General features: G+C 35.6%; 1 protein-coding gene across 8 annotated transcripts in view; it reads right to left on the bottom strand.

Annotated features, from left to right (window-relative positions):
• Window positions 1-11,145, bottom strand: part of c19h1orf94 (chromosome 19 C1orf94 homolog) — a 40,888-nt gene extending 29,743 nt beyond the window's left edge. For 3 of the 8 annotated variants that reach the window (XR_012395171.1, XR_012395172.1, XM_073931833.1), the window contains exons 1-2: window positions 10,722-11,104; window positions 6,563-7,176 (exon numbers count right to left, since the gene is read on the bottom strand). Coding sequence is in view for 3 of the 8 variants with exons in the window: in XM_073931833.1 (XP_073787934.1) it covers window positions 6,563-7,176; window positions 10,722-10,975 (868 nt within the window). In the remaining 5 variants the exon portion in view is untranslated. Of the gene's footprint in view, window positions 1-6,562; window positions 7,177-10,721 lie in introns of all 8 variants that reach the window. The other 5 variants (XR_012395173.1, XR_012395170.1, XM_073931832.1 and 2 more) reach the window with 3 other exon arrangements.
• Window positions 11,146-13,028: the final 1,883 nt, after the last annotated feature.

Below are 13,028 nucleotides of genomic sequence, written 5' to 3'. Positions count from 1 at the left end.
CCAGAAATGTATATAGGGGTATGTTTTAATAATAAGCCTGGGTTGGGATTTTCAGATTTACGTTGTACCCCATCGTCATGGAACATTGCATTTTGTTTGCAAATGAAAATCGGTTTGAAGAACCTAACATCAGGCTGATTTCAGTGTCCAACGTCGGACATATGTTGCATTTTGGTTACTTTCCAACACAACCTAAAAAACAATTTAATTTCATGTCATTATTATTAAAATAGCATTGTCCTTAGACTCTGGCAACCTAAATCTAATCTAATATTAACATCTTAGGGGCCCATCACACAGAATGTGATTTTACGTTGTAAAAACGTGAAGCACACCACACTGCCTTTTTTTCAAAAACAAATGTCTAAATGTCCATGTTTGGGTGTTTACAACTAAATTCATGCATCAGTATTTGGAATATTTCATTAACTTTCTTAAGGTTATGTTGTTGTGATTGTTTAATAGTGACTGTTTAATGGAAGGTGCTGAGACTTTTATTTTAGTGTGTTGATGCACTTTCAAAACTGAATATTGCCAAAAACTATAGAACACACAAGACTTGTCACTCGTATAGGTAATGGGTAATAGTGTAATGGTCTATATGGCGAATGAAGCCACGCCGACTAGCACAGGAGCCAATAATCCATCAATATAGACTGACGTTTCTCCGAGAGAAAAGCTCAGCCTAGACATATGATTTTATGATGTGACTAGGAAACAACTAAATCAGCTTCGTATTTAGACTTTTTTTCAATTGTGAGTGCACAGTGCGCAACGGCAAAAACGAGAGGCGCAGTAGTCAGTTAAAAATGTGAGGCATGCAGGGTGTATAAGCAGCATGTAAAACACTCATGGCCATTAGTAAACCATTCAAAAGATGTGCCTCTCAACACAAAAAGCATGTCCGGTGTGATCGGCCCCTTATGATGTTGTGTGTCTGCTGGGTGTAGATGCCAAGGAAAAGTTTTTTTTTTTTGTTTTATTATCATACTAAAGTAGCTACAAATAAATAAAAAAATATCAACATTGTTAATAATAAAAAATGTTTCTTGAGCTCCAAATCAAATATACTGTTCATTTAGTGGAATGAACCGCCAACTTATGCAGCATATGTTTTACACAGCGGATGCCATTCCAGCTGCAATCCATCTTTGGGAAACATCCGTATACACTCATTCACACACATACACTACGGACAATTTATCTTACCCAATTCACCTGTACCGCATGACTTAGGACTGTGGGAGAAACCGGAGCACCCAGAGGAAACACACACAAACACGGGAAGAACATGCAAACTCCACACAGATATGCCAACTGACCCAGCTGAGGCTTGAACCACCAACCTTCTTGCTGTGGGGCTATCGTGCTACCCACTGCGCCACTGTGACACCCAAATATAATGTATAACAATGACTTCAAAAGGAACGTGACTTTAAAAACTTAAATAATCTCTAATAAAATATAACTTTTAAGATCACATGAAAAAACCCATTTTAAAAGTATATTTCAAACTAAATTTTATTAATCATAAATTGTTTATTTATTAATAGTTATTTATTCATTAGTTTGTTTATAATTTTCCCCAGTATAACTAGTTTTAAAATATTAACAACTTTTATTTTGTTTATTTTACATTTACACCTGTAAAACAAAAACAAACAAAACAAACAACAAAAAAAACATTTATTTATTTTACCATATATATAAAAACAATAACAAAACAAAACACAACACTTCAATATGCAATTTTCACAAACCACTATCTAAATCCACATGTACCCTTTGGCATTTAGGATCCGGAGGCAAAAGCAAAACCCAAAAAGATAGATGGCAAGAGAAAGAGAGTAAAGCAAAAACATGAAGATTGCAAATCGATTGTGTTTAGACTGCTATTACAAACGGATTCCATTACCAAGAGGAAATGGATATATTGATTTGGGCCAAAACGCTCTCTTCTTTATTTGTTTGTATTTATTTATTTATTTATTTTTTCCATTTTCAAAATAATGAGTGACTTTTTGGGTTTGAGGAGCTCTTTTTTCCTGCCCCGAGGACAGAGTTGACTGAGCACCGTCCATAGCCATCCTCGCAAAACAAAAACAACACTTTCCCTCGAAGCTAATGCAAGTCGTACATCAGTGCCATGCAGTGTCACTACCAAAGACTCCCGAAACGACAAGACGGCATGAGGTGGATTGTTATCGCTATGAAACCCTTACTTTAAATGGCGCCTCAATTATTGCTACGCTGGAATAAAGTACAGAGGCTCAATACCCCAAAATGGGAAGCGGATCTGTTTGTGTCCGTTAGATGAAAACTACTTTAGTGAAAAAAAAACAAAAAACGTTGTCATATTGCAATATATACAACTCACAGCAGCACAGTACAATAAGTTGGAATGGAGCTTGATATGACTCTGGTGGTATCTAGTCATTCTTGAACCATTGCATTGCCTCCCAAACACACACACTCACTTTACGTAAGGCAGCTTATAGCCTGTTCAAACACAGAAAGGCTGCAGTGTAGCTTTATGTGTGTTGTTGGCTTCTAAATTATCATGTTTGAGTGTTTACAACTAAATTCAGGCATCAGCATTGGAAAATTTCATTACATTTCTAAAGATTATGTTGTTGTAATTGTTTAATAGTGACTGTTTAATGGAAAGTGCCAGGACTTTTATTTGAGTGTGTTTGTACTTACAAAACAACATATTTAGTTGGGGCGGGGTGTTCTTTGTGCATCACTTCCAACCCATTGGAAAAGACTACAGAATGCACAAGACATGTCACTTGAATATTTTTTAATGGGGAAAAGTGTAAAGGTCAGTATAGCGATTGAAGCTTGGCCTACTAGTACAGGAGCCAATCATTGATTGATTTAGACTGCCGTTTCTTGCAGTTTGTTTGTTTTTTTCTCGGAATTGCAAGACAAAGAGTAAACAAACTTTACCCCAAAAGCGTTTCCACTGACTTCTACATTGACTTCCAAATAATAAAACTAATGCTGGAATGCAGATATGGTTATAAGTGTTGGGTTTCCAAGATTCTACCATTCACAACACACTTAAAAACACTTAGGACTCCAAAAGGTATTTTCTATACAATAATACCAGTTTGGGGTTTCCAAATAACCTTTTACTGAATAGTTCTTGAAAGATCCAATTTTGTCTTAAGAGTGAAAAACATTTTAAAGTGCAGCTATTATGGATTATGCTTTCCGGGTCTGTGCGCACAACAAGTTGAAGGACAATGTTTCACTCAGATTTCTCAATGAAATGGCTAAAGATCCGTTTTCAATTCTTGAGTCTTTCTTTTTGAGTCAATAACTTCATACATGATGGACTTTCAGATTTAAAACTTAGCTGGATGTGTTTATCATTCATTCATTCATTTTCCTTTGGCTTAGTTCACAAACTATTCCGGCATATGTTTTATGCAGCAAATGCCCTTCTAGCCGCAACTCAGTACTGGGAAACACCCATGCACTCTCCTATTTACACACACTCATACATCCAACTCACCTATAGTGCATGTAATTTGACTGTGGGGGAAACCGGAGCACCTGGAGGAAACTCACATGAACCCGGAAAGAACAAACAAACTTCACATAGAAATGCCACTGAAATAGTGCTAACTACTGAGCCACTATGCCGCCCTGGATGTATTTAATATATATATATTATTTATTTATTATTATTATTTTTTAATTCGGTGTTACACACTGCATGAGGTAACTTATTAAAATCCATAATTAGGGGCTCATTACATTAGATTTTTTTTTTTTTTTAAATATTTTGTGAAATTAGAAGGTTCCAAAGATGCTCAAATGGTTGTTCGCATAACCATTGACACCAGTCTTATAGATGCTTGAACCGTTGTTTTGGCTGGTTGACATTAGCTTGGTTTCCATCACCCTGAAATTAGTGATGGAAAAATGTGATGCTAAATTTTGTCCCAAATTAAACCTCTTAATTTAAAAGTTTTTACACTTGTTTGAGGTGCACTGTAAGCACATACAGGTTGATTGCATTTCTTTAAATAACGGAAACTCGTTGCCCTAAAAAAGCTAATTTCATCTAGTTGAAAAAACAATCTTTTTTAAGTTTATTGTAACAATAACGTTTTGTCAAAAATGATCATGAACCTAATGTTAGACAGCTTAATCTTGCATGTAGTTTTCTTGCTACTGTTACATATTTTGTTTACTAAATGAAAACAATGTATGGGCGGTTTGAGACAAAAGTATGAAATTGTGCTCACAGTGACCAGCAGACATAACAAAGGTGCACTGTACCCACCAGTGACTTCAGTACAAAGAGCCAATCACTTTTCCTTGCATATTGTTCCTTTAACAACAGACTAGAATAAGCTCTGTTAGGTACATTAAATTTAATCATTCCAATGGAATAAAAAATTCTATGCAAATCGTACAACAAACTAAACAAATGGAGTAATTAAGCAAAATCTTTCGTATTTATGTTTACTGAATCTAAGTATTTTAAATTAATACAACATTAGGGATAACAGTGTGGTTTTGAACTTGTGTGAAAAAGGGTAGGTGTAATTAATAGTAGATGGAAACACATTTGCAGAATAAACTCAGCCCCTTTTTCACACATACCTTTTAGGAAAATTACCGCCAATTTTCCAGAAAGGTCTGAATGTGTGAACAGGCCTTTTTTGAAAATACCGGTAAATTCATTCTGGCAATTTTCCAGAAGTTGTATCATTACTGTTTATTTGCCGGAATGCAGCTCTGTGTGAAGTCTGAAGAAAAATTGCCGGAAAGAGCATGTTTATGTTCATGTTTAGAACTTACTAATGTGAAATGTCTACTCCAGCCAATCAGAACACTCAGATGCATTCACATCCATGCTGTTTATGAAAATAAAGCCTTTGAATATTTTTCGAGACACCTTTAGCTGCTAGTCAGATGACATTTCTGTGGTCTTTCTTAATGCCAACAGAAAAAATGGTAATCGGAAAAACTGGTTAAGATAAACCGCTGTTTGTTTACCCTCAAGCTCTGCTTCAGTTGCTTGACACGTGTGCTCGTGAAGAGAGTGCTCCGGTGTGCGCCAGCACACACATTATGTACATCTTGACATACCAAAGTGTTTTTCCAGATGTTTACATCGAAGTTCTTCACAATACTTTTCCTTCCACATAATTTGTAATGCAGTCAAATGCGTAAACTTCTGCCTTTGGATGTCTCTGGTGGAGGTGTAAACCTATACTGGTCTCACGGTTCGTTTTGGTTACGATATGATGCCATCGAATGGGTTTGATTCGATATCTCAGTGCATCACGGTGCATTGACGATGCTTTCCATACACACTGTTATATTTTGGGGGGTGGCTATAACAAGCTGTCTGTTTAAACACACACACACACACACACACACACACACACACACAGCAGTCTCATTCACACACATACAAAAACATAGACAGAACCAAACAAACACACACGCGCATGCACACACACACACACACTCGCCACACACGCTTGCTTGCTCGCTTGCTCGCTCGGGAGAGTGATATTGTGAGAAAACTATTAAAATTATACCAGAGTTACTGACCACTAAAAGCGCATATGCGGTAAATGACGTCAGTACATAATAACCAGTTATGATTATTGCTAAACTGATACCGAATTGTCTGCGTCTGCATCGCGGTGCACTGAAGAAAAAATTTGTTTTGACACCCCTAGTCTCTGGGATAAAGCAGCTGCATGAATGCTAAAGCTTTAAATAAAAGTGAAACCATCAACAAAAGCCTGACCACTTCTATGTTTATAAATACAAGCATAGCTGTTTAGAGATCATTTCTGGTTAATCATGTCATAATTTACCAGTATTTTCAATTCGTAACTTTTTGATTTAGTGGCTAATTCGTATGATTTCGTACAATCTAATTTGTACAATTTAGTAGGATTTGCTCATCCCCCAATGACAGTTGGGTTTAGCGGTGGAGTTAGATGCCACGTTTCCTTTTTTGAATCATACAATTTCGTACGACTGAACTTGTACAACTTTGTACGAATTAGCCACTAAACAGGCAAAACGTAAAATACTTACGTTTTCTCGTGAGATCAGGCTTGTATTTTTTGAATGGATGTGTGAACGGTCTTTTTCGGAAAATATTCCGGAACGTCCTTGTCTGTGTGAACAGTAATTTATAGAATGTAATGGTAAGGTCGTTCTGGAAATTTTCCAAATATTTACTGCTATCACTATGTAAAAAAGGCGCTATAGTAAATAATTACACCCACATCACACCATTGTGCTTACCTTGTTTACTGTTGGTTACTAGGTAACCAATACTACAGTCAGCCACTCTAACAACTTGATGAAAACACATCTAATTTGGATTTGATATTGTTTTTAGTTTTTGCAGTAAACTTTGAAAAGATTTGCTTCATGTTAGGATGGAAACCCGGCTACTATTAAAAAAGAGCTGATGCTGCAGTTTATATAATGATCAAATTAAAGTGTTTTTTGACCTTGAATCCATTTAATTGCTTCAAAAGAGCTGTTTTAATAGACATGGTGGATTTACCTTTAAATGTGTGATCCTTAAGTATTATCTGCTCCTCTGCCATTTGGAACTGTGCAAACACAGATAGATGGGAACACATTGAACTTCGTCCTTCAAATAAAACTTTTTCTTTGTGCACGTTTCCTGTTTGAGTGGAACCGATGTCGTGACTTGTTTGTGTTTCTATCTGCGGGGTTGTTCTGGATGAGACGAGAGGTTTGACTCTTGGATGTTCCTTTTGATTTTGTTTTGGACCCCTCTGTGGTTTGCCACCATGCAGCTGGCAGTCTGGTTTTCCTTTTAAGAGAGTTGCTTTATTGGAGGCACTTATGCTGACAGGGAATTGCTGCGGTGGTCTGTCCACTCGCTGTGAGATAAGAGGAGGGAGTGCAGGAAAGTCTACATTTGAGGCCTGTTTAGGCTGGAGAATTTGTTTAGGAAAGTCTGGAGTTTTGCTTCTGTCAGCCCCCTTCTGGCTTATGACCTCTTTTGTCTTGTCAGGTTCATGTTCATAGCTGCATGGATCATCAGGGTGACACAGACAAGTGGTATCGACATGTCGCTGTAAAAATGTCTGGGTCAGATTATGCTGAGTCTTTACCATGACCTTGTCCAACTTCTGATGTCCTGTACTGCTGAAAAAAAGAAAAGCATGCATTATTTTAAACTACAAACAAGTAAGTAATGTGCATTTATATAGCACATTTATCGAGTATGACCCAAGGTTATAATAGTTTTAGATTTTTCATTGGTTTGGTTTTGAATTTTTGTTTTAAAATGAAGTTCGTTTTATTTAGTTTTTAGAGGTAGATTTACTAGTTTTTATCAGTTTTTATATTTTGAAATTGCTTAGTTTAGTTTTTATTAGTTTCAAGATTAGTTTTAGTGTTTTATATATTTGTTAGGTGTAAGATTTAAAATCATCCGACAAAATATTGTATAATAAAAAGTCAACCAAATATACTTTTTGCATATACACACTACCATCTACCCATCCTCAAATTCAAATACATCTTACAAGATAGCAGGCCTAAGTACAATATGTGTGGGTGCTTCTCAGGTTAAATACAGTAGTGATGGGTTCAGATCTTTAACGTGAACCGGATCTTTTGTCACATCCCTCCCATGTTTGGACTCAACACATCAAAAATATGTAGTCAGCAATCATAATTTTAGTTCAGTTAGTTAAAACATCACTATGATATGAAAAGTTTCTTACAATTACGTGTTGCAACCCAACTGAAGCATGATTCGCTTATTTAAATTCCATTGCGATTTTCTGTTATGAAAAACATATGTTTCGCCAAATCCTCTTATTTAAGCCCTCAGTTTAGCCGCACTGCAGTTTTTTGAAGTTTAGTTCAGTCACATCAGGCTGTCATGCACTGTTTGTGTTCGGTTCACTGAATCATGCATGCACAGTATTATCAGTTTATAGGTTCTCAAATCTGGTCTTAGTGTACTGTTCTAATAACTGAAAAACTCTGTATATATCAGTTTATTTCGAGTTAGAGGGAGTATCAGGTATGTAAAAAAGTAAGTTGTTTGTGGATTAGTCCTTACTGGAGACGCGAATCGTTTCAAATGATTCAGTTCGATTTGGTGAACTAGTTCTACCGGTTCACTTAGAAGATCCAGTTAAAAAGAACAATTCATTCACGATCGCGATCCCTAATACAGAAATAAAATCAATTATTGGGCACAAATGTGTTAAAGTAATAGTTTTAAGTGTCTGTTCAGGTTTTATTTAATGTTGTCACCATGCATTTTATTTTTTTTTTTTTGTCGAGGGAGCAACAGCGATGATGACTGGAACCGAACAACATATGATCTGACCAATGGCAGCAGGATTTCAGACTCTGAAGTGCTGTACTGTCAAACACCTGGCAGCACAAAGAAAATAAATGTACTTTTTAGATTACAGTATGTATTAAATACATTTACAAAGATGAAAACGACAGATTTTTTTGTTATAATTTAAGTTAGTTTCAGTTAGTTTTGTATGCATACAAAACAGTTTCAGTTAGATGTAGTTTTTTTTTTTTTAACTCATTTTAATATTTATTTTAGTTCATAAAAATGTTTTGGGAAAAAAAAAGGGGGTGAAAAGACAGTGATGGAACCAACTCGATGGATTGGGGATGATAGGGAGGTCATGACAGCTAAGAGCCGATAAAAAGAATTTGGCCGGGACACCAGGGTTACACCCCTAATCTTTACAAGAAGTTCCATGGGATTTTTAGTGACCACAGAGAGTCAGGACCTCAGTTTAATGTCTCATCCGAAACATGGCTCTCACTGACAGTATAGTGTCCCCTTCACCATATTGGGACATTAGGATTCACACAGACTGCAAGTTGAGCACCCCACGCTGGCCTCATAAACATCACTTCCAACAGCGACCTTGTTTTCCCATGTGGTCTCCTATCCAAGTACTGAGCAGGCTCAGCCTTGCTTAGCTTCAGTGAGTAACCGGTTTTGGGCTGGAGGATGATATGACTGTGACAAGTGCATTGTGAATGCAAGACCATCTTTCAAAGGCTGAAAAATATTGTAGAGATGGATGCATTAAAAACACCAAAGTACACCATAGTTTTATGTAAAAAGGGTAAACAAATCCTCCATTAACCAAACATGAACACTGCTGTAAATGGAGCATATATTGCCCCAAGTATGAATATTTCATGATTTTCTTATTGGTACTGCGCTTTGTGAGGTTCAAATGACTAACAGAAGGTGGTCTCCCACTGCTACATGGTCTACCAAAAATAGATGGGCTAGGTGTTTCCATGGACCACCGGGGACAGATGGCAGATCTATTATCATGGGCTGCCGTGGCCAGATTCTCTATGCAGTAATTCAGACTATAGGGAAGCAGAAGTCTACAACTTTCTTTGTTTGTTATCTGTAAAAACTTTTCCCATCTTCAGTCCAATTTATTATTGACTTAGGGCTCTTTACAAAGCCAAGTTTGAAGCCACTTATTTAAATGCAAAATCAGTGAAGCCTTGAACTTTGTAATTAAATAAATGCGATGAATAAATTTGTGTGAGTTTATGTGGGTCAAAGACAAAAAAGCGTTGTAAAAGTTTAATAAATAGCATTGTTTTTATTTTGGATTGAATAAGTATGTTGTTTATTTTATATGTGTATCTGTCAAGTTGAATGACTGAGTTTAACTGACATTGTTTTTTTCACAATAGTTAAATGAAAAGTTAAGCTGAACAGCTTTCTGGCTCTAATCACTTTAGCCTAAAGGAATACTTCACCCAAAGTGAAAATTCTGTTATTATTGACTCACCCTTTACTTGTTCCAAACATGTTTGAGTGTCTTTCTTTTTGAAGAGAGCTGGAAATCTGGAAATCTGGAACAATTAACTTGCATTGTATTTTTTTTTTTTCTATTATGGAAGTCAATAGGCGACACGGCAGCTCAGTGGTTAACATTGTCGCATCACAGCAAAAAGAGTGCTGGTTCGAGTCCCGGCTGGGTCAGCTGGCATTTCTGTGTGAAGTTTGCATGTTCACCCCATGTTCACATGGTTTTTCCTCCAGGTGCTCTGGTTTCCCTCACAGTCCAAAGACATGCAGTAGAGGTAAAATGAATAAACTAAATTGGCCATAGTGTATGTGTGAACAAGTATGTATGAATGTTTCCCAGTACTGGGTTGCAGCTGGAAGGGCATCCACTGTGTAAAACATATGACCCATGATGTAAAAAGGGTTTAATTTGGGAGCTAAGGGAAAATGATTGATTGAATGAATGAACGAACGAACAAACAAACAAACAGATGGATGGATAAATATGAATGATTAATGTTATGGATTTTCTGCTTCTTTAGTGTTTAAGAAAATAAAGAAACTCATAAAGGGTTGAAACCACTTGAGGGTAAGTAAATAATGAGAAAATTTTAATTTTGGGAAGAACAATATTTATTTAATTAGATGCAGACTTGATATATCTGCTAATATATCTAAAAACATATATATATATATATATATATATATATATATATATATATATATATATATATATATATATATATATATATATATATAAAATATTGCACATAGATGCGATTGACAGAATTGTCATATTTAGTGAAACGTTTTACTTGAATCGTCACATATATTATGCATAAGCATTAACCAAAAAGTCACTGTATGCATTACAACTTACTGTACTATGGGCAGTCTGCCATCGTGTCCTCTGGTGGTATAAATACCGCTGTCTTCATCCGCAAACACATGCGCGTTTTCTGGTAAATGAGGCCAGACGCCCTTGTTGGCCAAAACCGAGCGCCTCAGCACTCTTCTGCAGGTTCTGTCCAGACTGTCTTCTGGTGTGTGCGGATGAATCCACACTGACCGGGGAAATGGCCCCAATGCGTCCCCCGACCGCTCTGGTGACTCGCCGAAAGGTCTTGTGGACATTATGGCGTTCTTTTCCAGCAAATATGATGATTGTTTGTGATTGTCCTGTATGCGGCTTGCGTCTGTCCTGGTTGTAAAGGTTAATTTCAAATATAAACAAAAACAATTTTGCTAACATTTGCACTATACATCACATGCAGCCTACGCATTGCAAAATACATCGCGAGAATAAAAAAGGCTATTTGTTTATTTATTTTTTTATTTATTTAATAAATATACATTTATTTATATAAGTTTATTTGGTTTTTTTGGAGAGGGAGTTGGGTGGGACACTCAAGATGATCATCTAAATAAATAAATAAAACCAGGTAAAAAAAAACTATTATTATTATTATTATTATTACAACGTTATGTAGGCTATTTTGTTTTTGTTTTGTAGACAAGAGTTTTGTATGTGAACATATTTAAAATGTAGGTTTGTGTGGTTGAAAGAGGAATGCTGACTCACCGAATGTTGATTCACACTGAACGCTGAGTAATGCTAATCATCCTGAATCATATGAATGAATTACAATTCATATATACTTGCATATAAAACTATAGTTTTACATTTAAATAATTTACCTTAATATTTATGTTTTTCTTGTAAAATTTTATCAAACATAACAGCCTTTAAAAACAAAAACAAACAAAAAGTACAACGTTTCTAGATAGACAGACAGACAGACAGACAGACAGATAGACAGATAGATAGATAGATAGATAGATAGATAGATAGATAGATAGATAGATAGATAGATAGATAGATAGATAGATAGATAGATAGATAGATAGATAGATAGTGTATTATAATGTCACCATTCAAACAAAACAGGAACAAACTGAGAAAACTAAAAGTAAAGCTAACCTAATGTTTTATAGGTCCATGAACACGTTTTTATAGGTTATATCTGTTTATTTAATTGTTTATTAATTAATTATTTAATCTATTTATTTATTCATTTATTTATTTATTTATTTATTTATTTTATAGCAAACCTAATAATGTCTGCATTTTTGGTTCACAGAGAGAGAGAGAGAGAGGGAGAGAGAGAGAGAGAGAGAGAGAGAGAGAGGGAGAGAGAGAGAGAGAGAGAGAGAGAGAGAGAGAGAGACCATCAGACTGGACCATCAAGATTAAAAGTCACCAATGTTGATCATGGATTATCAAGTTTATGAATTCACTAATGTTGATCCTGGACCATCAAGATTAAAATTAACTAATGTTGATCCTGGAACATCAAGAAAAAAATTCACTAATGTTGATCGTGGACCATCAAGATTAAAATTCACTAATGTTGATCCTGGACTATCAAGTTTATAAATTCACTAATGTTGATCCTGGACCGTCAAGATTAAAATTCACTAATGTTGATCCTGGACCATCAAGATTAAAATTCACTAATGTTGAACCAGGACCATCAAGTTTATGAATTCACTAATGTTGATCCTGGACCATCAAGTTTATAAATTCACTAATGTTGATCCTGGACCACCAATATTAAAATTCACTAATGTTGACCCTGGACCACCAAGATTAAAATTCACTAATGTTGATCCTGGACCATCAAGATTAAAATTCACTAATGTTGATCCTGGACCACCAAGATTAAAATTCACTAATGTTGATCCTGGACCATCAAGATTAAAATTCACTAATGTTGATCCTGGACCACCAAGATTAAAATTCACTAATGTTGATCCTGGACCATCAAGATTAAAATTCACTAATGTTGATCCTGGACCATCAAGATTAAAATTCACTTATGTTGAACCTGGACCATCAAGTTTATGAATTCACTAATGTTGATCCTGGACCATTAAGAATAAAATTCACTAATGTTGATCCTGGACCATCAAGTTTAAAATTCACTAATGTTGATCCTGGACCATCAAGATTAAAATTCAATAATCTTGATCCTGGACCATCAAGATTATGAATTCACTAATGTTGATCCCGGACCATCAAGATTAAAATTCACTAATGTTGATCCTGGACCATCAAGAAAAAAATTCACTAATATTGATCCTGGACCATCAAGATTAAAATCCACTAATGTTGATCCTGGACCAT

Source organism: Danio rerio, chromosome 19 (genome assembly GCF_049306965.1).
Source record: "Danio rerio strain Tuebingen ecotype United States chromosome 19, GRCz12tu, whole genome shotgun sequence".
In the NCBI taxonomy this organism is placed as follows: domain Eukaryota; kingdom Metazoa; phylum Chordata; class Actinopteri; order Cypriniformes; family Danionidae; genus Danio; species Danio rerio.
Note: the sequence above shows the minus strand (reverse complement) of the source record. Positions and strands in the feature narration are given on the sequence as shown.